General features: G+C 49.6%; 2 protein-coding genes across 3 annotated transcripts in view; one reads left to right on the forward strand and one right to left on the reverse strand.

Moving 5' to 3' along the window:
• ZNF609 (zinc finger protein 609) overlaps positions 1–6288 on the forward strand; it is a 225707-nt gene extending 219419 nt beyond the window's left edge. The window contains exons 9-10 of one of the 2 annotated variants that reach the window (XM_004374661.2): positions 43–121; positions 435–6288. In XM_004374661.2, coding sequence (XP_004374718.1) covers positions 43–116 — 74 coding nt within the window. In that variant the 3' untranslated portion in view covers positions 117–121; positions 435–6288. Of the gene's footprint in view, positions 1–42 lie in introns of both variants that reach the window. The other variant, XM_023729718.1, reaches the window with a different exon arrangement.
• Positions 6251–19206, reverse strand: OAZ2 (ornithine decarboxylase antizyme 2). The gene is given in 5 exon segments (NM_001290025.1): positions 6251–7476; positions 7708–7793; positions 8586–8761; positions 10188–10345; positions 18977–19206. Coding segments are annotated over 5 exon segments (570 nt in total). The 5' UTR covers positions 18997–19206; the 3' UTR covers positions 6251–7345.
• Between the last annotated feature and the right edge of the window lie 4561 nt (positions 19207–23767).

A 23767-nucleotide genomic window follows, 5' to 3' on the forward strand; every position in this document is an offset into this window, starting at 1 on the left:
GCTCCGGGCACACCACACTGACGTGTTCTCCTCGTTACTCAGGGCTGTCTTCTACAGCTATTGTTGCCAGCCAGCAAGGCTCCACTCCTTCACTCTACCCACCGCCCCGGAGGTGAGAACGGTAAGTAACTTCCGTTAATTTGGGGCAAGCACAGAACAGGGGTAGTTGCTAGCTGGATCACAGAATCCCTGTGGAGCCTAAGTGCGGGGCTAGCTGTATGGGGTCAGCAGTGTGGAAACGGTGGGACCCTGGCCAAGCCTCTTGTACAAGATTGCCCAGGAAGGCATGTGTGTCTGCGAGGACCTGTAAAGCACAGAAGTCCCCTAGGGACCTGTACTGGCCTGCCCGGCAGCTTCCTTTCTTGGAGCGCCACCTTGTGGTTGTAATAACAGCAGGCTGAGTGCCTGGTTATCTGTCCATGTTTTCCTTACAGAACACCAAGTGCCCGGATAAAGTCAGCTTCACGGGCCCAGACGGCTCACCCAAGGAGGTGCTGGAGGTGCCATTTAGACATCAGTTAAATGGTGTTGATCATCCTGTTTGCCGTTCCCACCATGGCCGAAGGCAGACCCTTGGCTCTCTTGCCTCCACCAGACCCCGGCTCCCTGCCCCTCCCTCTTCCTCAGGAGCTGGAGAGCAGCTACTTAGCAAAAATATTTATTCTCTCGGCCACAGTCGTGACTGTTGTGGCCTCTGCGGAGATGAAGGCATGGGGAGTGACCAGGGGAACATGGCTCAGCCCAGAGAAGTCATTGCTTTGTTCCCCAAGCCCTGGTCAGCTGCCAGAGCAGTACCAGCCCCCCAGGGGGGACCCCCAGCCCTGGGTAAGGTCTGAAGACAGCACAGCAGCCATAGCCCTCAGCCTCATTCCCACCATCACCAGATCCTGCGTCTCCCCAGCGGTTTGGGCTCTGGGAACTGGCAGCACGTGGAGGACTTAGAATCTCAGGAAAGAAATTGGGGGCTGTTTTTTCTGTAATTGTGAAAACAAGGTCTTCAAACATGAAGACTTCTCCCCCCTCACATGAGCACATGTAAATGCTCAGAGCCCAGCCTGGAAAGGAAGACCCAAAGCATTTGCCCCACCAGGGCTTTGAGCTACCTGTCAGGCGGAGGGCAGGGGTCCCAGCAACAGCACAGGGCTCCCCTGGGCTCCTGGGAGTGAGCTGGAGCTGGACACGAATGGAGTCTGTGAAATAGAACCTGCGTCCCCACTGAGTCTGCTGCTTCTTTTCCCCCAACTCCTTGCCCTTTTCTCTCTCCCCTCCTGGCCCCTTGGTGCCTTTCCCAGGGGGTCCCCACACTGATCTCTCCTCTTCTTTTCCACTGCTTGGCTCTGAAGACTCAGATAAAATGGTATCCCCCCAGCATGGGGAGCTTTGGTGTCTGCCAGGCCACCGTAGAGCAAGGCCCAGGGAGCAGAGGCCCTGGGAGCACCCAGCAGTTCTTAGATACGTCCTGTCCATTCAGCCATCTGAGTGTCCTGCTCATTTAGGGCCACAGGTATATACAGCCCGAGTTCCTCTGTGTACATGATTTTATACAGCTCAATCTATAACCTCCGTGTGTGCCAATAGAAGCTGTGTTTCTATGTAACACACGTGTTTCTGTCTTAGGGGCCACTGGCCATGGGAGGTTATGTTTCTGAGACCCTGGGATAACACATCCAAGCTGTAACTCCTCAGAGCCACAGAGTGTACTCGGCAGAGCTGTGCTTTGAAGCAGCAGACCTTTTTCTGCAGTCTCCCAGGCCAAGCTTTATGCTATTTTTGCTTGGAAAGTGACAGTGATTTGGTAGCTTTATTGGAGTCACTTCCTCCCCAGGCCGTGAGGAGCCTTTGCTCTTACTTTGCTTTTGGGGTATCATCCCCTTGTTCTGCTCCCCTCCTGTCTTTCCTTGGCCTTCTGGATTGAGAGAGAAAGACTGACAGATAGCAACCTAGGCTAAAGAAGGCTGGTTGTGGCCAGAGTGCCGGAAGTGACAATTTAAGAGCAGGGACTTGGCTCTGACTCAGTTGGAGAAGAAAGAGATAGAGGACAGAAAGCACAATGCCCAGCAGAAGCTGGTTTCTCAGAAGCCTAGAGCCCTAGACATAGATAGGTTTGAGGTCATCTGCCCAAGAGGAGCCACCTCTGACCTGCAGATATTTCCTCTAGGTTTCCTGTCCTTGTTTTTGTTCAAGTTGGGTTGAGCCTCCCTCCCCCGAAGAAACTCCGATGTCTTAGACCTCTTGGCAGCCCCACGCAGCCTCCCTCTCACCCATCATTCCTTCTGCCTCCTGCTGCCCCAGCGGGTGGTGCTCGGAGCAGTGACTTCCCTTTTATCTATGGAAGTAGCTGGGTTGGACATCTTCACCCCACCTAACCTGAGTCACCACCGCCAAGGTGACTGAATTTCAGCCTGATGATGCCCTCCCAGGCTCCTGTGGGGTGGACCAAGGGCCCATCTGTTCCTGTTTGTTTTAAATATTGTTGTGTGTTTTGTATCTCTGGCCCTGGCCTACAGCGTGCTCTGTACATATTGTAAAGAAACTGTTTGGAGTAATGTTCTTTCCCACTGGGCAGGCACGGCCCCACATTCCTGCCTTTTCTACTTAGTTCTCTGACAGAGGGGGAAGCTTCTGTATTAGCAGGGCAGTCTCGGGTTCTGCAGAAGGGAACAGCTTTTTCTTTTTTTTCCTTCAAAACCGTTGGCTCTTTGATCCTTGTATACCGTTACACCTTGAAGAGAAGAGCAGGTGGAAGCGACGGCGGCAGAATGGCTCTGCCTTTTCCCGGCCCCTCCCTGATCCTTACCAGGTCTGGTCTTCCCTCCCTGAAACAACACGAAGCAGCAGCTGCAGCAGCTGTAGAGGAAATGCAGATCCTTGACAAGTATCGAGTGGAGGTTTGCTGTCTGCCTTCAGCCTCTCTACTTGGGGAGGAGGAACATGGCGTGGGGGGTACAGGGGTACCCACGGTCTGGTCAGAGGGATGAGGCAGGAACCCCCGCCCCTCCCCAGGAGCAAGGCTGGAAAAGTTTGCTGCTAAGAGCCCAGACCACCAGACCAAGGCTCTCTCTGAGCCACCCCGCCCAGGCCTTCATGGACATCGCTCACTGGGGCTCCCCTAGAGGAGAAGCGAAAGAGAAAGAGAGCCTCATCCCCAGGTGGGGTAGCTGAGGCTTGGAGGAGAGCTGCTCTTAGGATTCACATCTACTTCTTCCTCTTCAAGGTGTGTCAGCTTCCTTCCTTCCCTGCTTGGTACATGTATGAAGTTACCTTCTCTTACCCCACCCTCTCCACACCTCCCATGGTCAAAGGACCACACACAGAAGGGTAAGAGGGCACCCCATGAAATGAAATGGCGATTCTTGGATCTCTTCTCTCCAGGCTCCGAGGCAGGGGTGGGAGGACTTGGCTTAGGGAGTTGGGGTTGAGACTGCAGAAGGGCTAGTTATTGTATACAGGCTTTGAGGCCACCCATGTCACTTACTATCCCATATACCCTGTTCACCATCCCAGTGTCTAATGCCCCCAAGATTCAACTGGGCAGCTAGTTGGCCCCGTAAATGCTGGGCCTTTGTCATTTGCTTTATTACTAGGGCATCCCAGGAAACTTTCCAATGATCCCCTGCCATGGGCCCCTCCCGGGATCGAGCCCCTCCTGCCCCAGCCCACCCGCTTGCCTTGGTGCTCAGCCCCCCATTGGGAGCAGGTTGGGGCGAGCTGGAGGCCCGGGCTGGAGGGGCAGTGTTGCTGTTCATAGCTTTTGTTCCATTGGCGTTGCTCTGTTGGATTTAATTTCAGTCTTCCTGATTCTTCCCTTCTGTAAAGTGTACATTACCAAGTTCCTTGTTTTTTATATATATATATATATAAATATATATATATACAAACTGTACTCTTTTTGCCTTTGTACATTCAGGCAAGAAGAGAAAATAAATCTTTTTAAGAGACAATCACAAATCTGTGAGGGCTGCTGGTTATTTCTCCTGGAGTTTGCTGCTGAGCTGCCTCTCCTTTCCCCCAACTTTCCGTTCTCCCTCAGCTTTCCTGATCTTCTGGTCCGCTCCATATGCATCCTCAGCTTCACCTTCCCTGGCTGACGGCAAGCTGTTTGAACCCAGTGTCCAGACTGCCTGCCCTGCAGCCCTGTCCTGCCCAGCACTGTTTGAACCCAGTGTCCAGACTGCCTGCCTTGCAGCCCTTTCCTGCCCAGCACTGTTTGCTGGCTTGGCCCCTCCTGTCACCCTTAGATCCCGCTCACCAAAGTGGCTTTGGACACTCACTTGTGAAACTATGCAGCTGGGAGCTCTCTGCCTAAGAGTTTGCACTATTTCAGCTTGCCTGGGAGTTAGGATGGATGGTTTTTAGGAATGAGAAACCATCTCCCAGCTCTCCCCCCAGATTCCAGCCTGCAGAGCGCTCTGACCCCAGAGACAGAGCATTGTGCCTGGCTGACGGACTCCTGTGACTACCCAGAACAAGGGCTGTGGGTGGATGGGCCAAGAGCATTTGGTCAGAATTTCAAAAGGTGGTAACATTCGGAAACAACCCAACCAAACTGTTGTTCTGCCTCTTTAACCTTCTCCTTCTCCTCTACTTTCCTCCTCCCCCCTTTTCCCTCTCTCTACTTCCTTTTCTTAACTGGCTTTGGAATTGAAGTATATTTTTAAATTATTTGTTGTATTTATTGAATAAAGTTTTTAATGTCCCTGTTCTTAAATTTAGACTTAGTTTGCCTTTCACATATCTCCCCTTATCCTACTTCACCATCCCAAAAAATACTCCACCTCCTAAGTTGGGTTTTTTTTTCGATTGGTGTGTAGCCTTTCGGAGCCATATTTCTTTCCCAACAGTGGTGTTCAATAAGAAGTTTTCTTTTTTAAAAGGGAAATCTTGCCTGAGTGCCTAGGTTTTTCCATGTCAGCCCTTTTAACTCTGGCTGTAGGAGTACCCCCCTTGGCGGGTGCAGTTAATGCACTTGGTTGCTAACCAAAAGGTTGGAGGTTTGAAGCTACCCAGAGGTGCCTCAGAAGAAAGGCCTGGCCACCTACTTCTGAAAAAATCCACCACTGAAAACCCTACAGAGCACGGTTCCGCTCTGAGACACGTGGGGTCGCCACCTTCCATAGTAACTGGTTTTAGCTCTGACTGTACTGAAGAGGAGCCACCAGCAGAGGGCAGCAGAATCTCAGGCGTGTTTCCTCTCCCTTCTACTTTAGAGAAAAGGCAAGGGCTGAGTTTTGTCTTGTTCCTTTATCTCTGAATTGTAGATTCCTTGGGTTTGAGGTTAACATCTGAACCCTAAACTGCCTACATGTAGACTGGCCATTGTCAGCTTTCATGTGGATCTCTGCGGTCAACATCTCACCGTAGTAACTGTTTTCAGTCACTACCTTTAGGCTGCGTATTGGGATTAGCTTCTCACTGTAAACATCTTCAGGTCCTTCTGATTTTAACTGGAGTTTCTCTAGGCCCAGACCTGCTCTAATAATATTTGGGGGAAGGAGTTTTTTGCACTCACTTTCTTTTTTTTATGAATACCAGATGGAGTCCAAGGTTAATGGCTTAGCCCAGAGCAGAAACACAAGTAACCTCCAAGAATAATATGAAAATGAGCCAAAGACCCTTAGAAAAACTAAAGACAGCCATAGCTCAACAGTAGACAGCTCCAGAGCTGAAGGACGTGGAAGAACACACCCGGCACTTCACTTGGGAAAAGGGAAACAATAGGGGAAAATGCTAGTAAGCCCTTGAGAAATTAAAAAAGAAGAGAACAGAGGTGAAAGGGATGCTAGCCCCTTACAGGGCCACTGAGCTTACTCATCAGACTGGTGGGCCCAGAGGGTGAAGCCATGCCTTAGGGCACTGGGCTCCAAAAGGAGGAAACTCTTCCTAGGGACGGTGTGTGCTTCCTTCAAAGACTCCAGGAATGGGAGCGTTAGCAAGCTCCACGCAAAAGCCAAAATTGTTTCAGGGCCCAGCTTTCTATAAAAAAGGAAGACCTAAGAAGAGCGTGGAGCCTGGGCCTAGCTTGTGGATGAAGCTGATGTGTACACACCTGTCTCTCCAGGGGCTCTGGCGTGGCCCAGACTCCTAGCAACCCCACATTTCGTACTGTAACATGGCCCCCGAGACCTCGGCCAGTTTACCTGTCCCGCGGCACTGCCACTTTTGTCCACATCCCCACTAGGTTAGGCTCTGACCTGAAAAGGTAGTCGTGGTAGGAAGGTGAACCTGGCACAGGAATAAAGAACAGACCAACCACAACTTTAAATCGGTTTATTGACACAGCAACACAACACACTTGCCTCCCTGGCACCCCCCACCCCCTCACCCAAACTAGATCTCTCCCCTTAGAAGAAGCTGTTCTGTGAAAACAGAAAAAGGCAGGCCACCTCTACACTCCCAGTCCCCCCACCCAGGTCCTGTGGAGCAGGGTCGCAGGCACTACTCAGAACCTGTTAGAGGGAGAGGAGACAGTTACCACTGTGCTCAGCCAGCCAGAGGCATCCAGTCCCTAAGAACAGATTCCCTCCACAACCCCCAGGCCCTGAGTTGCTATTCCTCCTCCTCTCTGCTCTTGGTGACCCTAGGAAGAAGACCTTGGGGCCTGAGCCTGCAGCTAGGAGCAAGAACTCCTGGCAATGGTTTGAGAATTAGAATTTGGCTAGTGTTTTTTTAAGACCCAGGCAGCCCCAAAAAAGCCCTGGTGGTGGGAGTGAACTTCAGTGCCCCTATTTAAAACGCACTGGTAACATTAAACAGATTAAGCCAGCTTAACACCAGGCTGTAAAGGTGGGGTCAGACCTGCTTACTAGGCCAGACACAAATGCACAAAGAGAAGCCCAGGTGGAGTGTGAAGAAACAACTCAGGGACACCGCCCAGGGGCTGGAAAGCCTACCCCAGGAGCCCCTGGGGTGACAGAAGCAAGGAAAGAAACATATACAAGTCTTAAAAACCGAAAAAGAAAGCCCAACAGCAGCGGAAGCTGAGCCTGGCAGTGCTGCCCACCAGCTTCCAGGCCTCGCCCCTGGGCCCAGCCAGCCCCTCCCTCTGGGCAGTGTCCTCCCCTAGGCTAGACAGAGGGTGTCACACAGCGCAGTTTAAAAAGCTTCTAATGCCAGTTCATAAACATCTTCATTTACTATTGGTGATTACATGTGAATAATATGTTTATACTGTTCTTTACGGAAAACAATTTCAATGAGTCAACTCCAAGAACACAATAGGCAGCCGTCACCCTAAGCCCCTCAGCGTCGTTCCTAGACGGCAAGGAGCCCCCTCCTCAGTCCCAGGGCTGCCTGACCTTCCCCTCCTCCCCCGTGTGGCTCCTGGGCAAAGCCTCCTCCATGACCGTTAGTCCTCATCGGACAAGTTCTGGTCCAGGGGGTAAACCATGAACATCACATCTGGCCGAGAGGGGACACAGGGATGGCCTGGACGCACAACCTCAAAGCCCAAGAAGCTGAAGGTCTTCAGGAGTGGAGCTGCAGAAGACAGTGTAAAAAGAATTCTGATGAGCACAAGGGTAGGCTTACATCAAGGGAAACCCCAAAACAAAGATGGAATAAATAAGCCTTTTCTAACCCTTCGGGCAACCCCCACCATGACTTCCCAGGGTTTGCAAGGCGAATGCAGAGCCCTACCTCACAGGAGCCCCTTTTCTCCTCCCTAGGCCCCCACTGGGCAGTAGGTCTCAGGCTGCTTTGACTCCTCACCTCTGTCTTCCCGGCCCTTCCGGAAGCAGATGAAGACGGAGTTCACTTTCATCTTCTCTTCAGCAAACTCTAGTAGTGCTAACAATCTGCCAGGAAGCCAAGCAAACAACTCAGTCCCTCCCTGGACTCCTTCCCACCCACCTCCCCACTCCCCTAAAAAAGGCTTTTTTTGACACTTCCAGCCAGTATTATAAATAGGCAAGTTCCAGGGAGAGGTTCTTACTTCAAGACCCTGGGAGCCCTGAGTTCAGCCACAACACCTGAGAAAGGTTACTGAATTGGCTCTTCTGAAAACGGGTTCTTCATCTAAAATTAACACCAACTAAACAAGTGCAGTTCACAAGGCAAGAGTCTGGGGCCTAGAAAGAGAACCAGCTCTTGAGGGGTCCCCCGAGACTGCCAAGGTTTGCTATTGATAACCTGCCCCTGAGATGGACTCTGGGCCCTAACATTGCCTACAAGGATTTCCTAAAGAGGTTGCGGCCACTCAAGAAGACTGCTTTCTCAGGATGGTTCTCACATGCCTGGCTGGTTGGAGGGCCTGGCCCAATCCAGTGAAAGCCCGCTGTGTATCTCTGAGCTTCCTGGCCTTTGAACTGCACCACTGTGTGGTAGATCAAGGGGGATTTAGTGTCTGCTGCAAAGAGTGAACCATGGGCAATTAACTGGCAAAGATTTAGTTAATGTGATAATGATCTGCTTTAATTGTAACTAGAGCAGGCCTGTTGTACTGGCTTAAAATAACCTGTTACAAAATGGTATCTGCTTGGGAAGCCTAGAGCTAGAGGAGAAGGCCCAGATACCCCCTCATCTCTTATCCCCACTAAGTACACACCCTTCTCTGGAACAGGACCCCCTTCCCAGCACGTGCTCCTTACCCTTCTTTGCTCCCATCAGCTAATAATCCATCTGGGATTTCTACAAACAGGCTCTGGCTGGACAGGACTGCATCCCAGGAAGAGACCTTCACCTCAGTGACCTCATACTGGAAGTGGATGATATGAGGTTTTCCATCGTTCACAGGGAGGTCCTGGGTCACAGTAAGCTTCTCGTCCTGGGGAGGAAATTAGGGCAGAGGGCCACGTCACTACTGCCTCTGGCCACATCATATGCTCCCTACCCGAGGTGGTACTGGGAGTGCCCTTGACTCAATCTCAGGGCAGCATGAGATAGAAGCATCCTGAAAATGTGGAGCTACATGCTGGCTAAATGGAGCCATCACTCATCAGCACTGAGACTCAAAGCCAGTGTGATGGGAAGGAAATATTTACCAGGTGCCCACTAGCTGCAAGTATGGTACAAGGTACTTTTCCATGTTTTACCTCAGTCATCACGACAAGCACTTGAAGCAGGCATTAATATCCCCACTTTGAATATGAGGTACTAAGGCCCAGAACAATTAGGTGACTGACCCAAGGCTCCACGGCTAGTAAATGGCAGAGCTGAGGTTCAAGTCCAGGGCTCCCTAACTCCAAAAGTCCATGCTTTTTCCATAGGACCATGCCACTTCCCTTCCCCCTCTGAAAAGGAAACATAACAAAATGAATGAGGATGTGTGAGGGCTTGGCGGGGGCCAGGATCAACCCAAGTCTGCTTGGGTGGACTGTGGGGTCTGTGTTATCGCACCTGGGCACAATCTCAAGAGACGAGCTCAGGTGCCCTCCTACCCTTCAGTCCCAGTCTTAGGGAGGAGCTAAACCAACTTTGGCCTCAATCACAGAAGATTAAAAGGCAGCAAACAGCTAGCTGATCCAGCCCAGACCACTCTTGGGGGAAAAAAGGAAAGATGTTGAAGCAGTTCCCCAAGGTTTTCCAAAGCTACTGGGCCATGCCATGTAGTGCCAGGTAACACATGATTGAGATGCAAGGCCCCCTCTCTTTACCTCCCATCTACACACTACCTCTCACCCCTGGCAGCAGGCTGGTAAGGGACAGGAATCAGAATGCCCAAGGGTCGAGGACAATGGGGAAAATGTTCCTGGCACTTCAAAGGAAACTGAGTACCATCAAGAAAAGCTCTCATGCCACTCCCACCCAGGGCAAGTGCTGGCCACCGAGCTGAGATGATAGCTGGGGGTTCACATAGTGCTGACATGCAGTACTCCCCAGCGTCACACAGCAGCCTCAGTCCAAGAGTCCTTCCCGATCCCCGCACTGGCCCAGCCTAAGAATCCAAAGACCAACCAAACTCATTGCTGTCAAGTCGCTTCCAACTCACAGTGACCCTATAGGTCAGAGTAGAACTGTTCCCATAGGGTTTCCAAGGCTGTAAATTCTTATGGAAGCAGACTGCCACGTCTTTCTCCTGTGAAGCTGCTGGTGGGTTCAAACCGCCAACCTTCCAGTTAGTAGCCGAGCACTTAACCAGTGTGCCACCAGGGCTCCTCAAAGACTAAAGAACCAAAAAGTGACTACTGTCCTTGAGCTCAGTAGTGTCCGAGAAGGCTCTCCCAAGCCCCCCACTCCAGGGCCCTCCTTACCTTATATATTAGAGCTGAGAGAGAAGGATCCCTGCTGCCCCCTCGCCCACCGGGGATCTTCGACAGTGGGTGAGGGGCATCAGGAGCACCACAGAGGCCCCGGAACAATGTGCCTGCAGCACTGGAGCTGGGGACAGTTACTCAAAGGCAAAATATTACTGCAAGAGACAGACGGGGAGACAATAAACACCAAGACTTGAAGATGTAATGCGACATCCCACCTCATCCCCAGCCCTCGCTGTCCCTAAACAAGTGTTCTAAGACTATACCACTGCCCGGTTTCTTCAGCTTCAGCTTCCAGAACTACTTCTGCCCCCTGCAGAGGCACAAGGAGCCCAGATGGACATGTCTCACCAGAGGAGCACCTGTCCAACAGTTTCAAACAGATCTCTGTGGCACTGGGAAGGCCCTGGGAAGAACCAAGCCTGACTGGGAGTGCACCATACCCGCCCCCCAGCCTCTTCTTACCCCAACAGTGCCTCAACAGCTACGTGGCAGAATCAGTCTACACAATCACTTCAGGCTGGAGGGCAAAGGCATACAGGCTGGGTACCATCTCCCTAAGGACCTCCAAAGGCCATCTTCCCAATGATGGCCGGCTCCCCAATCTGAGCAAAGAAACTGGAACGAGAAATCACTTACCCAAATCCCTCTAGGGCCAAGAACTGAATTAAGTGCAGGGATGTGGACCCCAGAGCAGAGGTGCACTACAGTACATAGAGTATTAAGGTGTTTGAGTTTGTCCCTAACATGCCACCAAATGCTGGACTTCGTTGCACTTCTTTGCTAGAATCTGACCTGGGCATGGGAGTTTGGTAATACTGATATGGTCGGAATAGACAGCTCAGGTAGGCGGGGGATGGGGGTCCTGGGAGGAGCAGACATGTTGTGACCTGAATAAGGAAGCCAATAATCAGATAACGGCTCCTAAAGGAGCTGCCTGTCACCTCCAGGTGTGCGCCCTTAATGACCACCAGGGCTCCACATCTGCTTCACTGCCTTCTGTGAACCCTGCTGAGTGGCTCCTTAGACTGAGATGCCACCAAGTGAGTAAATAAACTCACTTCCTAGGCACAGGGCAAGTGAAGCAGGTAAAAAGGCAAACTGCGTGTACACCATGACTCAGCAATAGGCCTGTCCCAGGGTCCCAGTACACCAGCCTCGGGGCAGCTGGACTCAGCCATGGTGGGAGTATTTATACCACAGAAATCAGCAAATGCTAAAAATCAGGGCTTTTTCCTGAAAGCCTGTCGTAAAATGGCGTGAAGCACTGCTCTTCACACTGTCCTTTATGGCAGGGCGTGCCACAGCTGGGCTCATCACTTCTGCTCAGGGCAACAAAATGAACTCAAAATGACGTGACCAAAGGGGCAGCCCACTTAGTCCTTTAGTACTGGCACTTCAAACCCCTCCCTGCTCTAGCTCAGCTCCCTAGGGGCTGTTCTTGCAAGAATTTCAGCTAGGGGCCTAAAAGTGTATCTGGACATTTCTTTGGGAAATGGAGTTCCCAGGGAAATAAATGTACGTGGGCCTGGAGCAGCATCAACATCTGGGGGTGATAACCACATGCCCCACCCCCTGCCTCCTCTGGAAAACTGCAGGGCATCCTTATCTCCCCCACTCTGGCCTCACCAACAGCTGCTGACACAAGGGGCATGACAGAGGACTGTGCTACTGACTCTTTTCAAAGATGGAGTTATTCTAGGGACAATGAGCTATTATGATTCCCCCTTCCAGTGTGTGAAGGGGCAGAATAATAGAGTGTCCAGGCAGGAAAAAATAAGACGGGATTCCCCAAGAAAGGCACAACACAGGCCCCACATGATGATTGCCTTCCCATTCATTCCCTAGTAGCCACTTCTGGCCTGTGCTGAGGTTCCTGCAGGAGCACAGGGGAGGCTGAGCCCCAGGAGAAAGCTAGCTCACTTGTACTGGTCAGTGAAGCTCCCCAACTGGGCAACCCCCACTGGGGTAGACAGATGAGACGTAGCCTTACATGCCAGGAGAGTTGCTTAGGTTCACAAGATAAACAAATCGCCAAGGCCCTTGCAATTCTAGAATTCTGGTGCCAACCCACTTCAGATTCCTACTTGCAGAAGAATTATTACTCCAATTATTACTTTAGATGGGAAAGCCCCATCCAAACCCTGCCCTGCATACCCAACCACCATCTTGATTCTGAGCCAATTTTACTTGCAAACAGCAGAAGCAATGGGGCCAACCCTCTGAAAAGATCAGAATAAAGTGGTTTTTTTTTTTTTAGATTCAGAATCCGTTTTCCTAGAAATAATCCCTGAGGTTCACCCTGTGGTGCAGTACTAATCCTTGAGCTCTTGATATTTCTGGTTTCCTGATCTCTCTCCGCATCAAATAAATGCAAGAAGTCTACTCCATGATAACAAATCATTTAGTTCCCCACACGAGGATCCCGAGACTCTTTCCTCCTGCCCTACAAAGTCTGCACCAACCAGAAAGCAAGTGTGTAAATGTGTGTGACTGAGGATGGAGGGATATTTCAAGCCCCCAACCCTGGGATCCAATTCCAGTTCCCTAAGAGAAACAGTGGAGCCCTGGTGGCACAGTGGTTAAGAGCCTTGGCCGCTAACCGAAAGGTCAGCAGTTCAAATCCGCCAGCCGCTCCTTGAAAACCCAATGGGGCAATTCTACTCTGTCTTATAGGGTCACTATGAATTGGAATCAACTCGACAGCAATGGGTTTCGTTTGTGTTTTAAGAGAAACAGCTGGGGTGGGATAAGCTTAGTAGACAGGAGATCACAATCAATAATTATCTTCATCGTTCATCATAATGGATCTGATTTTAGTTACTTACTATGAATGGTAAATTGCTTTTCTTTGAAAAAACCTGATTTTCATTTCTGAAGTGAGAAGGGAAGGGGAATGGGTAAATATGTGGTGGTTAAAGAAATTAAAGGACATGAAATTGCCCAGCAGTGACCCTCTCCTCGTATTGGCTTTAGTGTTCAAAATGGTACTGTGGCAGATATGCCACCGACCTGACTGGGAACAGTGAATCCTGGAGGAATTTAGGCACAAGAGAAAGCAGCTTCTAAACACAGGCCTTCCTCTCACAAGATCCAAACCAGGTTAGGTTTTATATTCAGTTTAGTCCTCTTTCTAACTGGCTCTAGTGCCCAGCGTTTTCCAGTCCTTCCTCGCATCCTGCTCACTCCACTGGGGAGGAGGCATGGTTTAATCACTACTGCCACAAAGATAATTTCAGAAGCTCAGTCCAGAGGCCGTAAAGATCAGGCTGATTAAAGAGAATCAGATGTATCAGACTGAACCCCAGCTAGGCTGGTCATGCTTGGGGAGAAGAAAAAATATACCAAACCGGAAATGAGGGTGTCAGGTATCCAGTATCCAAGTCAATTAGGAAGAGAGATGGAAGATTAGAGCCGATCTGTTACTGCCTTTTATTTTCTCAGCTGTTATCAGACATGCCCTTGGAAACACTCTTAGGATACATATATGAGTGCTAGCAAGATACCCCATCCTGGTGCCCCTATTTTAAAGCATTCTGTGAAACTCTTGCCTGAAATGTCCTTTCCAGGTTATAATTTCATATACTGGCTACAGAGAGACATACAATATACGCAGCAGATGTATTCTGGGGAAATGCTGATGGCAAATCAAATTTTTATCATTCAAATCCTGTTTAAAATCTCTAGGGTGCTTACTATTTAAAGGAATTAACCTTAAATTATCTCGTGATAAAGTAAAGCATCTCCTGTTAAAGGAAGAGAATCACTTCTAGTTGACTTTGATGTCAGTTTTGATTTTTATATTTGGTTTGCTCAAAGTAGGGTACAGCAGAATAGAGATTTAATATAAAAGTAATTCTGTGGCTAGCATCCATTCAGCTATAAATACTTGAATTCAAATTTTTCTTGATATGCTTTTAATCAAGTTTCACTTGAATCAGTGGCCTCCTTAGCTTGTTCAAGTCTGCACCCTTTCTCTCTGGTTTCCATTACCTGTCAGAGGAGGGTCAGATGGCCCTGGTGCTATGGACCTTTTGGTATTAAGTGAGAAGACACAAAAACCACATTCCTAGTACTCTACATTCAGTCCCCTCTTTCAGCCTCTTCTGACCCACTGATGTCTCCGCCCTGCCTCACAGAACCCTTTCTCGAGTGCCCTAACCTCCTCACACAGGCTACTTTTACTCTGAGACAAGGAACGTCCCTTCCCAAGGGCGACCGACTCAGGGCAGGTGACGGCCACCTTCAGTCTAGTGTAACCACAGAGGCCGACTTCCCTTTGCCTGCCCCCCTTCCATATGAGAAAGAGGCCCTGGGCAGATGCCAGGCATAAGTCATTTCACTGGGGCTGTTCTGCATTCCAAAGGGAGTCTACTTGCTAAGCAAGATTATACAGAAAATGACATCAGCACTCTGAATCACAGGCTGAAGCAAAACTGGGTTTTGGTTGATTTTCTACAAGAAACACACTCATGGTAACAGAATATCTGTGCCTCTGAGGTTTGTTTATCTTTTCCTTGAGAGATTTTATTACACAGCTGACATTGGTACGTCTTCCACCAAAGGTAAGCACAGTCACATATGCTACCAGAGGTGGATGGATAGCTAGGGGATTGTGCTTTAAAATAAGACCTTAATTTTACATTTTCATCACCTACATCTAGCTTGTATAGTAAGCTCATCACCCAGCTCCAGCCTTCCTTCCCAGGACAGAATTTATAGACTATCAAAGACCTAAGGAATTTTCTTAAGGCTGATTTTATACAAAGCATTTTATTCCGCTGCTGCTAACAGGAAACTACCTGTTTTGTTCACCTCAAGTAACAAAATTTTTGCTCACCTACTCAGTCATTTCTGGTCTATAGCTTTCAATTAGGCTTCATAGCCTTCCAAATCATGGCACCCACTTGAATCAACACTGCATACTGTTTCAGAAAGGGATGAATTACTCAGTTTTTTTCTAGACATGCACATTTGTAACATCCCTCTACCGCCCACTTCTCAGTCCCCTTTTTGTATTTCTGAGCTGCTCCAAGGCTAAATTTGGATTTCTTGGCAGAGTGGGGAATTGCTATTATTAGTCCACACTGCTTTCTGAAGCATACCTCCAATTTGGGGGGATTCCTGACTATATGAACTCTTTCTGTGGGGTGACTCTGAGGCCCATCCTAGGAAAACTAGCTCGCCCTACCACCCCACACCCAGCAAGCCACAGTGCCAATAAATAGGGAATAACCAAAACCAAACTCTTTGGGGAGAAACAAATTCCACTGCTCAGAAAACCAGTGAAGATGCTCCTGGTAGCTCTGATGTGTTCTTGCGCCCTGCCCACCTCTCAAAAAAAAACTACCTATCAACACAAAGACTGATTTTAACATAGTTACCAAGCCAGGGCTAGCTCTGCTCCACATACTGTACAGGCACATGGTTCTAAGCAAGCCCTAGACAGAAACTGTCTCCCTGTCCCCACAAGTACAAGGAGAGAAAGGCTATGCAGCTTGATGCAACGATCATTTCCTTGGATTTAAACCTCGTGTTCCGAAGTCATAACAGAATAACAGAAGTGCTTGTACTTGTGTCTTCTTCCCTCCCCCAACATCAGGAATTTTGACATTTTGAAGGTACCAATCAGAATGAGACTGTAAAGGAAGAGCCTTGTTTTCAAAACACACTGCCTGCTCCCCTGCAACTATTTCTTTCAGGAAACCGAGTCTCCACCTCTAGCTTGGGTAGTTCACTGAAGCCAGGAAAACTGGAAATCCCATCCCCCACCCAAGGAGAGAGCTAAACTCCCAGCCAGCTCCCTTCTCTGCCGACACAAAACACTAAGAGCGCTGACTGAGAAGAACACCCGGCTCTTATCGGAATCCCTAGTTAGGGCTCTACCAGGATTCCTTTTAGAAAGAGGCAGGCCAGAGGAAGCTGGAAAACATGCTATGGAGACAGGATTGCCATAACTCAGAGAAACCAGACACCCTGCACACACCACCCCACCCCCAGGCCAAAGTGGAGGAGCCTGATCCAAGGCCTCGCTCAGGCCCAAGCCCTGGCAGGCCAGCTGGCTCCTCCCTCCACCTGCCTTTCATACAGCCAAGCCCCTCAGATTACCAACACTCTAAGCAAGGGCCCTGGAGACAAGCAAGCCTGTTTTGCCACTTAGAAAGCTGGAAAGAATTTTCAAGTTAAGCTAACCCAACCCCCTCTTTTTACATGTAAGCACACTAGCTAAAACAGAACAAGAACACATGTCTCTCAACTCCAGTCTGTGAAGACCCTATGTGTTGGTCCCAAGTGCTCAACTCCTCCTCGGCTCAGCCTGCAAAGGACTTGGTATCTAGACCAGCTCAGTCCGGGGGACTCCAGAGAGTGCCTGCTGAGACCACTCCACCTTCCAACCCCCACTGTGGAGACACCCAAACTTAAGACCAGAAAAAAATCCATCTCACATACCCCTTCAGAGGGTTGTCCTGAAGGTTCCTCTGCTTCCCTCCACCCCTGCACTTCATCCTGCCCTCTCTCATACCTGCAGGCTATCCTCAGCACACACAGCCTTCTTTACCACAAGTAACACATTTTGCATCCAGCACCAACAAGCATATATCCACCTCCACCTCCTCAGCTCCGAAGGGGCTGGGTTAGAGAAAATGGAATAAAAGAGAGAAAGGAATGCAGTGGGGGATGGACATGGAGAGTCTCAGGAAAGGAAAATATAACAGCAGAATGGGATTGTGGGTAAAGAGGGGTTGGGAGGCAGATAATGGGTCAGATAGGACCAGAACAAACCAGGAAATGAATTTATTTTCTTTCTGCATATAGGAAAGAAATGAAGGGGGGCGGGGTGATATAGTCTGAGAACTGAGGGAAGAAAAAAGCTAATGGCTGAGAACTGAGTAACTTGAGGTAGAATTTAAGAGGTATTATGGGTACCCTGAGTATTTCTGAATAGTACCTGAGAAAGACTAAGAAATCCCTGAAGTAGATCAGGCCCCTGTCAATAGAGAAACGGCTGACACTCCTAAAGGAATATGATGGGAAGGGCTGAGGCCCTTATGGGAGGTGGGGAGGGGCAGTGTATCTCAACCCTAGATGCACATTAGAAAGAATTACTTGAGGAGCTTTAAAAATATATACTAAACTAATAACCAGGCTCCAACCCAAGCCAATTAGAGCAGAGTCTTTGAAGGTGGGACCAAGGTGATTGATCTTTCATATGTGCAGCCAAGGTTAAAAAACACAAGAAAAGCTGAAAACTCAGCTGAGAGTATTAAAGGATGGTGCTTCTGAAGCAGTAGGAAACAAAGTTGGAGACCATTTTAATGAGAAGGAAGCCCAAGTCTGAGAAGAACCATGAGTGGCAGTTAGAGCCCGAGACGAAGAAAAGCAATAAGGTATAAGGAAGGCCATGTTTGTAAAAGGAACTAAAGTCTGGTTTTCGACTCACCATGGTACAATTTAAGGAGGATATGCAGGGCATAGATCTGCTTGCCAAACAGTGAGGCCCAAGTGAGGGACTGAGACCATAAGGCCAACTCTGGGGACAAAGGATCTGGTGTGGGGCACTAATGAGGTTCAGACTCGTTTGGGAGGGGGCAGCAACAGGTCTAGGGAAAAAATGAGAAAGTGAATTGGGCCCAAATTGTAAATGGAAGCCATCCTGATGTATAAGGGACAACTGGAGTTAAAAACTGGAGAATCAGGGAATTATGGAACAGCGATGGAGAAGCATTTGGGGCAGAAATATGGGATATGTGTGAGGTAGAGATGGGCGAGAGGGGCTGCCTAGGAGGAGGAGGAGAAGCAGAGAGGAAAACAGAGATGAACTGTGCTGAGTTTGGGAAGAGGGAAGGGCATAAGATGCAAGTTTAACCACTGGTGCTCAGTTTCAGAAAGATGTGCAGCCTCTCCAATTAATGGGGAAAGGCTAGGGTCGGGTTTTGAGGGAGGAAACTTGCAAAGGCACAGTTTCCAAGTCATGGGGCCTGACTGGAAGTCACCAGAGGTACAGGGAAAGGGCATGCCCCTAAAGGCCTTCACTGGAAGTAGGGTGGGCTGAGTCCTGTGGAGCCAATGATCTAAAGATGGTGTTCTGTTAAGATGGGAAAAATCAAGACGTGTTTGAGAAAGAAAAGCAATGAGGCTGGGACAGAGGAAAAATGGGCCTGAGAGAGAGGTGCTGAGAAGGAAGGTAGAGAAGGAAAGATGAAGCTGGAATGAGGGACCAAGGGGACGGCTGGGCACGCTGTAAAGACCATTAGAAGCGGGGGGGGGGGGGGGGGTAATGGTTCCAGTTGAAAAGCTGAAGGATGGAGCCTGAATTGGGGGCGAGGGTGCAGTGCTAAGAGAGGAGTCTCGTGACGGGGGCAGTTTGAATTAAGGAGGAGACTTAAAGAGGGTTAAGTGGCTTAAAGGGGGAGAAAGATTTGGGGAATGAGAAACAATCTGAGGAATCAGGATGAGCGAGAAAGCCCAGTGTGGGGAGCGGGGCGCCGTTCGGCGGCGCGGAAGGGAAAAGCGGACCTGACTGGAAGGTTAGGTCCGGGTTTGTGGGGGCTTCGGGGACGAGGCCCGGATGAGGGGGATGGGCCGGGCTAGAGGGAGGGGGCTGAAGGACGGAAGGAGGCCCAGTTGTGGGGCTGGGGCTCGGATTAGGGTGGCTGAAGTGGGGTCGGGCCCCGGTGGGGGGCGGATGGGGCCCTGTGGGAGGGCCCGGCTGGCTGGTGGCGGAGGAGGCCCTTTGGAGAAGATGAGGAGAGGACCAGGGCGAGGAGCCTGGGCCGGGCCGTTACCTGTCCTGGGTGTTTATCATCCTCGGCGGCTCTGCTCAGGGTGGGAGGAGGCGGCTCAGGGAATGGGTAGGTGGATGAGTGGGTGGGTGTGGGGTCGCGCGCGCGGGGCCGATCGCTGCGGGCTAAGTCCCTGTCAGGCCGCGGGCCGAGAGCCCTCCTGCCTCAGCGAGCGCCTGCCTCCAACTGACCCTCCCCGGCCACCGCCGACGCCGCCGCAACCGCCCCGCCCCCGAGTGCTCATCTGCATAGCCCCACCCCAGCGCCGCGCGGTGTCCTGGGAAACTCGGGCCCACAACAAAGGGCAAAGCACCGCCCCACCTCCGCGCAGGCGCACCAGAGGCCGTAGCAGGTGGGGTGGGGGAGGGGGAGGGGGAGGGGGAGGTGGCGTCGGGGAGAAGAGTGGCGTTTGGGGTTTCCACCCGTGGCAGTTCCTGTGGCCGTCGCCGTGCCACGCTAGGGCCCGAAGGATGCGTTGTAGTTCAGCTGGCGTTGTCTGAGGACTGACTTGATCTGTAGTCTTCGTCCCTTCCTTGTTTTCGTGGGCCCAGCAAGACAATGTCATTTGTAGATCCTGGGAGGATATTTTATTAAAATAGTCGGAAATCTAAGAGTGCTACATACATGTTAGCACCATTCCCAGTCTAATCCCAGGCCTACAGATGTCGGTTACCTCGGATCACAGTGCAGATCAATAACCTAAGCTGTCAGCTCTCAACAGTCTCTACACCTTGACTACACATCTCAGGCCAATGGTCAAGGCCCCGGTCACTGACTGCTGGTCACCTCAGATTGCTGGTCACCTCAAGCCAAAGCTCTGTAGGTCACAATCGCAGTCACCTCACAGGAATCATGGAAGGTACCATCAATAATTTGTTCACAGTCACCTCAGATCACAATCGATGCAGTTGCCCTTAGATCAATCATGCAAGGCTACTAGTTCATAATCATCTCGCTTCACTGTCCTTACTGATCCTCATCACAGGTTAGTGCCAAAAGGTCACAACCATTGGTACACAGACCCCTCAGATTACAGTCATCAACCCTCTGTTCACAGTCAACCCAGACTGCAATCCAGAGAAGTCACATCTCAGATTACAATGAGTTGCTATTACCTCAAATCACATTTATTCATTCGTTCATTCAACAAATAATTACTGAGCAGCTACTTACTGTGTGCTTCAAGCATTTGTGCTGGAGTCCAGGAATACTCAGTAATAAACTAGACAAGGTTCCTGCCTCAGATGTCCCAATCTAGTGAGAGGGAGAGACGCAGAGGCCATCACAATATAAGGTAAGTGCTCAGCCACGGAGAAAGGAACTAACTGCCTAGGGAACGAGGTACAGCTTTGCAGAAAGGGTAATCACAGTCATTCCAGATCCATGGTCACTATGACTCCCAGTTCATAATAGCCTCAAATCACTAATGTCCTACATCAGAGCCATTGCAGAATATAATTATTCTACTTCACAAACAACATGTTTTTGATTTTTAGATGATGGGGATACAGGGACAGAAGAAAGGTTGGAGCTGCCAAACTAAGGCTTTTCCAGCGAAAATTAAAATTTTAAATGATACCAGAACTGCCCGGATTGCCACTAAATGTGTGGGCAAGGCTGGTCCCATACTCTGGTTGACTTTAAGATCTTCCACCTTGTATGCTTGGCCATCCCCGCCTACTCTTCCAAGTTCAAGCCAGGTATGTTCTTATATTAGTATACAGCAGAATTGGACAATTAAACCCAGCCTGATTCACCCCATCTCATAGTCCCAGAGACCTGGACAATCCTCCTGGCCCTCAAAGGGAGCTGGGATGGCTCATTTCTGCCAGCCTATCCCTGGAAAAATAACCCTTTGGCCTGAAGGACAGTTTTTGATCCCAGCAAATACTGAGAACTCACTATGTCAATAATAGCGACCATTTATTGAACATCATGCTAAAGCACTACTTTTTTTTTAATTTTTTTATTGTGCTCTAGATGAGGGTTTACAGAACAAATAGTTTCTCATTAAACAGTTAGTACACGTATTGTTTTATGACAATGATTAACAACCCCACAACATGTCAACACTGTCCCTTCTCAAGCTTGGGTTCCCTATTACCAGCTTTCCTGTCCCCTCCTGCCTTCTAGTCCTTGTCCCTGGACTGTTGTGCCCCATTAGTCTCGTTTTGTTTTATGGGGCTGTCTAATCTATGGCTGAATGATGAACCTCAGGAGTGACTTCATTATTGAGCTAAAAGGGTGTCTGGGGGCCATACTCTCGGGGTGTCTCCAGTCTCTGTCAGGCCAGTAAGTCTAGTCTTTTTTTGTGAGTTAGAATTTTGTTCTACATCCTTCTGCAGCTCTGTCCAGGACCCTCTGTTGTGATCGTGGTCAGGGCAGTCAGTGGTGGTAGCCAGGTACCACCTAGTTGTACTGGACTCAGTCTGGTGGAGGCCGTGGTAGTTGTGGTCCATTAGTCCTTTGGACTAATCTTCTCCTTGTATCTTGTTTTCTTCGCTCTCCCTTGCTGCCAAAGGGGTGAGACCAGTGGAGTATCTCACAGGCTTTTAAGATCCCAGACGCTACTCACCAAGGTAGAATGTAGAACATTTTCTTTATAAACTGTGTTATGCCAATTGAGCTAGATGTTCCCTGAGACCATGGTCCCCACAGCCCTCTGCCCAGTAATTCAGTCCCTCAGGGAAAAGCATTAATTTTTATAACTGCTCCCCACCTCAATCTTACAAATGAGAAGAAGTAAACCTCAGGGAGATTCATTCTGCTAGCTAATATTTATTGAGGGCCTGTATATACCAGATGAGTTCATTTACTTGCTCTCATTCCAAGATAGTAAGTGATGGAGTTAGGATTTGACCTGGGTTGCCTAATCCTGTGTTTTGTCTGGATTCACATGGTGGAGGAGTCAGAAGTTCTCTGCCACAGCTTGCTGTTTTGGGGAGGGGCCACTCTAATGGCCACCTGGCTAGCAAGTAAAAAATTCACAAAAATTGGGAGCCACCTTCCTCTAACCTGTGCTGTCCAAGATGATAGCCAGCACCCACATGTGGCTATTTAAATGTGAATTAATTAAAATTAGATAAAATTTAAAACTCAGTTCCTCAGTCCCACTAGCCACAAGTACTTAATAGCTACATGTGGCTGGTGGCTACCGTATTGAACAGTGCAGATATAGACTATTTCCAGCATCACAGAAAGATCTATTGGACAGCATGCTGTATCCCATCATGCCCCTATCCCTATTTACCTCAATCACCACCTCAAGTTTGAACTCCCACTCAATCTGGATCACCTGCATCCTGGTCCTCACACTGGCAATCTGCTCAACCCTGCTGCTAGCTCCCTGCCCCAGCCACACCCTTCCACTGTGCCCTCTGTAACCTATGATCAGCACACTCTTCCATATCCTCAGCCTTTTCTCAGGATGCTGCCTTCACCTCCTTGCCTTACCTGAAACCTGGCTATCACCTAAGGACAGGGCTTCATTGGCAGCTACAGTGCAGTGAATTACTTACTACGACCCTTCTAGCCACAGTCTTTGTAACGCCCACCAAATGACTGGGTGAGGACTATGCAAATGAGGTGCTTGTGATAGCTTGCTAATAATGTAAATAAGATACATGGCACTCTTGTGGGGATGGGGCCATGCAAATAAGGTGTATGGGACCCTAATGAGGGGTTTGGTCAGTTTTGCCATCCCACTAGGCTTCAAATGAGCCACCCCAGAGGCAATAAGGAAGGATCTCATTACCACCATGAAAGAAGAGGCAGGAGTGGAGCACATCCTTTGGACCCAGGATCCCTGTGCTGAGGACCTCCTAGATCCAGGAGACAGAGAGAGCTGTAACACCAGAGATGGTGAGAAGCAGTGGCAGAGAAATGGCAGAGTCAGAGGCAGCAGAACCAGGAGACAGTGCAGTGGGCTTCCTAGCCCACAGAGTGAGTAAGCTGACGCCTTTGGTCCAAGGCTTACTGATGGAGTGGGGTGCCTCAGGGTACTTATTGACGGAGCTAAAAGAGCTTTGTAACACTTGCCTGAGCAGGGCAGAGGCCAAGGGCCTGAGAGAGGCATGCCCGTGGCACAGCGGGGTAGAGGCTGCCCTGATCAAAGAACTGTATCCTGAGCGTTCCTGAACCTGAATTGTAACGTGTTACTTCCCTAATAAACCCCATAATCATGAGTATTGTCTGTGAGTTCTGTGTGGCCATTGCAATGAATTATCGAACCCAGAAGAGAAAAAGAGAGTGCAATAGAAGGGACATTTGGTGTCAAAATTGGTAAAGATGGCAGAGAGAGGAGGCATGTCTGACCTCCACTGCGTAGGATTCAGCCTTGGGCTGTTGATGTTAGTCTTGATTCTCCTTCCCCCTTGTGAAGTTAGAGGAGGTCAGATTCTGCCCATGCCATTTTTACAGCAGCCATCTTAGGTGAATGCTATTTCTCATTCTTGTATACCTCAGAGACAGGAAATGGGTAAGTATATTTCTCCCTCACCCCCACTGCCATTTCTAGACCAATGCTTTCCGTCCCCCCTATAAAATCTCTGTTCCTTTGAACTTTTGCCACCTGGATATACCATCTTAGCTGATGTCATCGCTGCCCATGATGTGGCTCTTGGCTCACTGTCTGTCTCTCCGCCCCAATTTTTGTCACATTTGGTGAGCTCAGCATCAGGGAGCTAGGAAAGAGGGGAGGGTACAGTTATAAAAGGGTAACACCAGGGATCCCTGAGGTATTGCAAGTATCCAGTATCTTGACTGTGGTGGTGGATACGTAAACCTACACGTGTG

This window comes from Trichechus manatus, unplaced genomic scaffold (assembly GCF_000243295.1).
Source record: "Trichechus manatus latirostris isolate Lorelei unplaced genomic scaffold, TriManLat1.0 scaffold00030, whole genome shotgun sequence".
Lineage (NCBI taxonomy): Eukaryota > Metazoa > Chordata > Mammalia > Sirenia > Trichechidae > Trichechus > Trichechus manatus.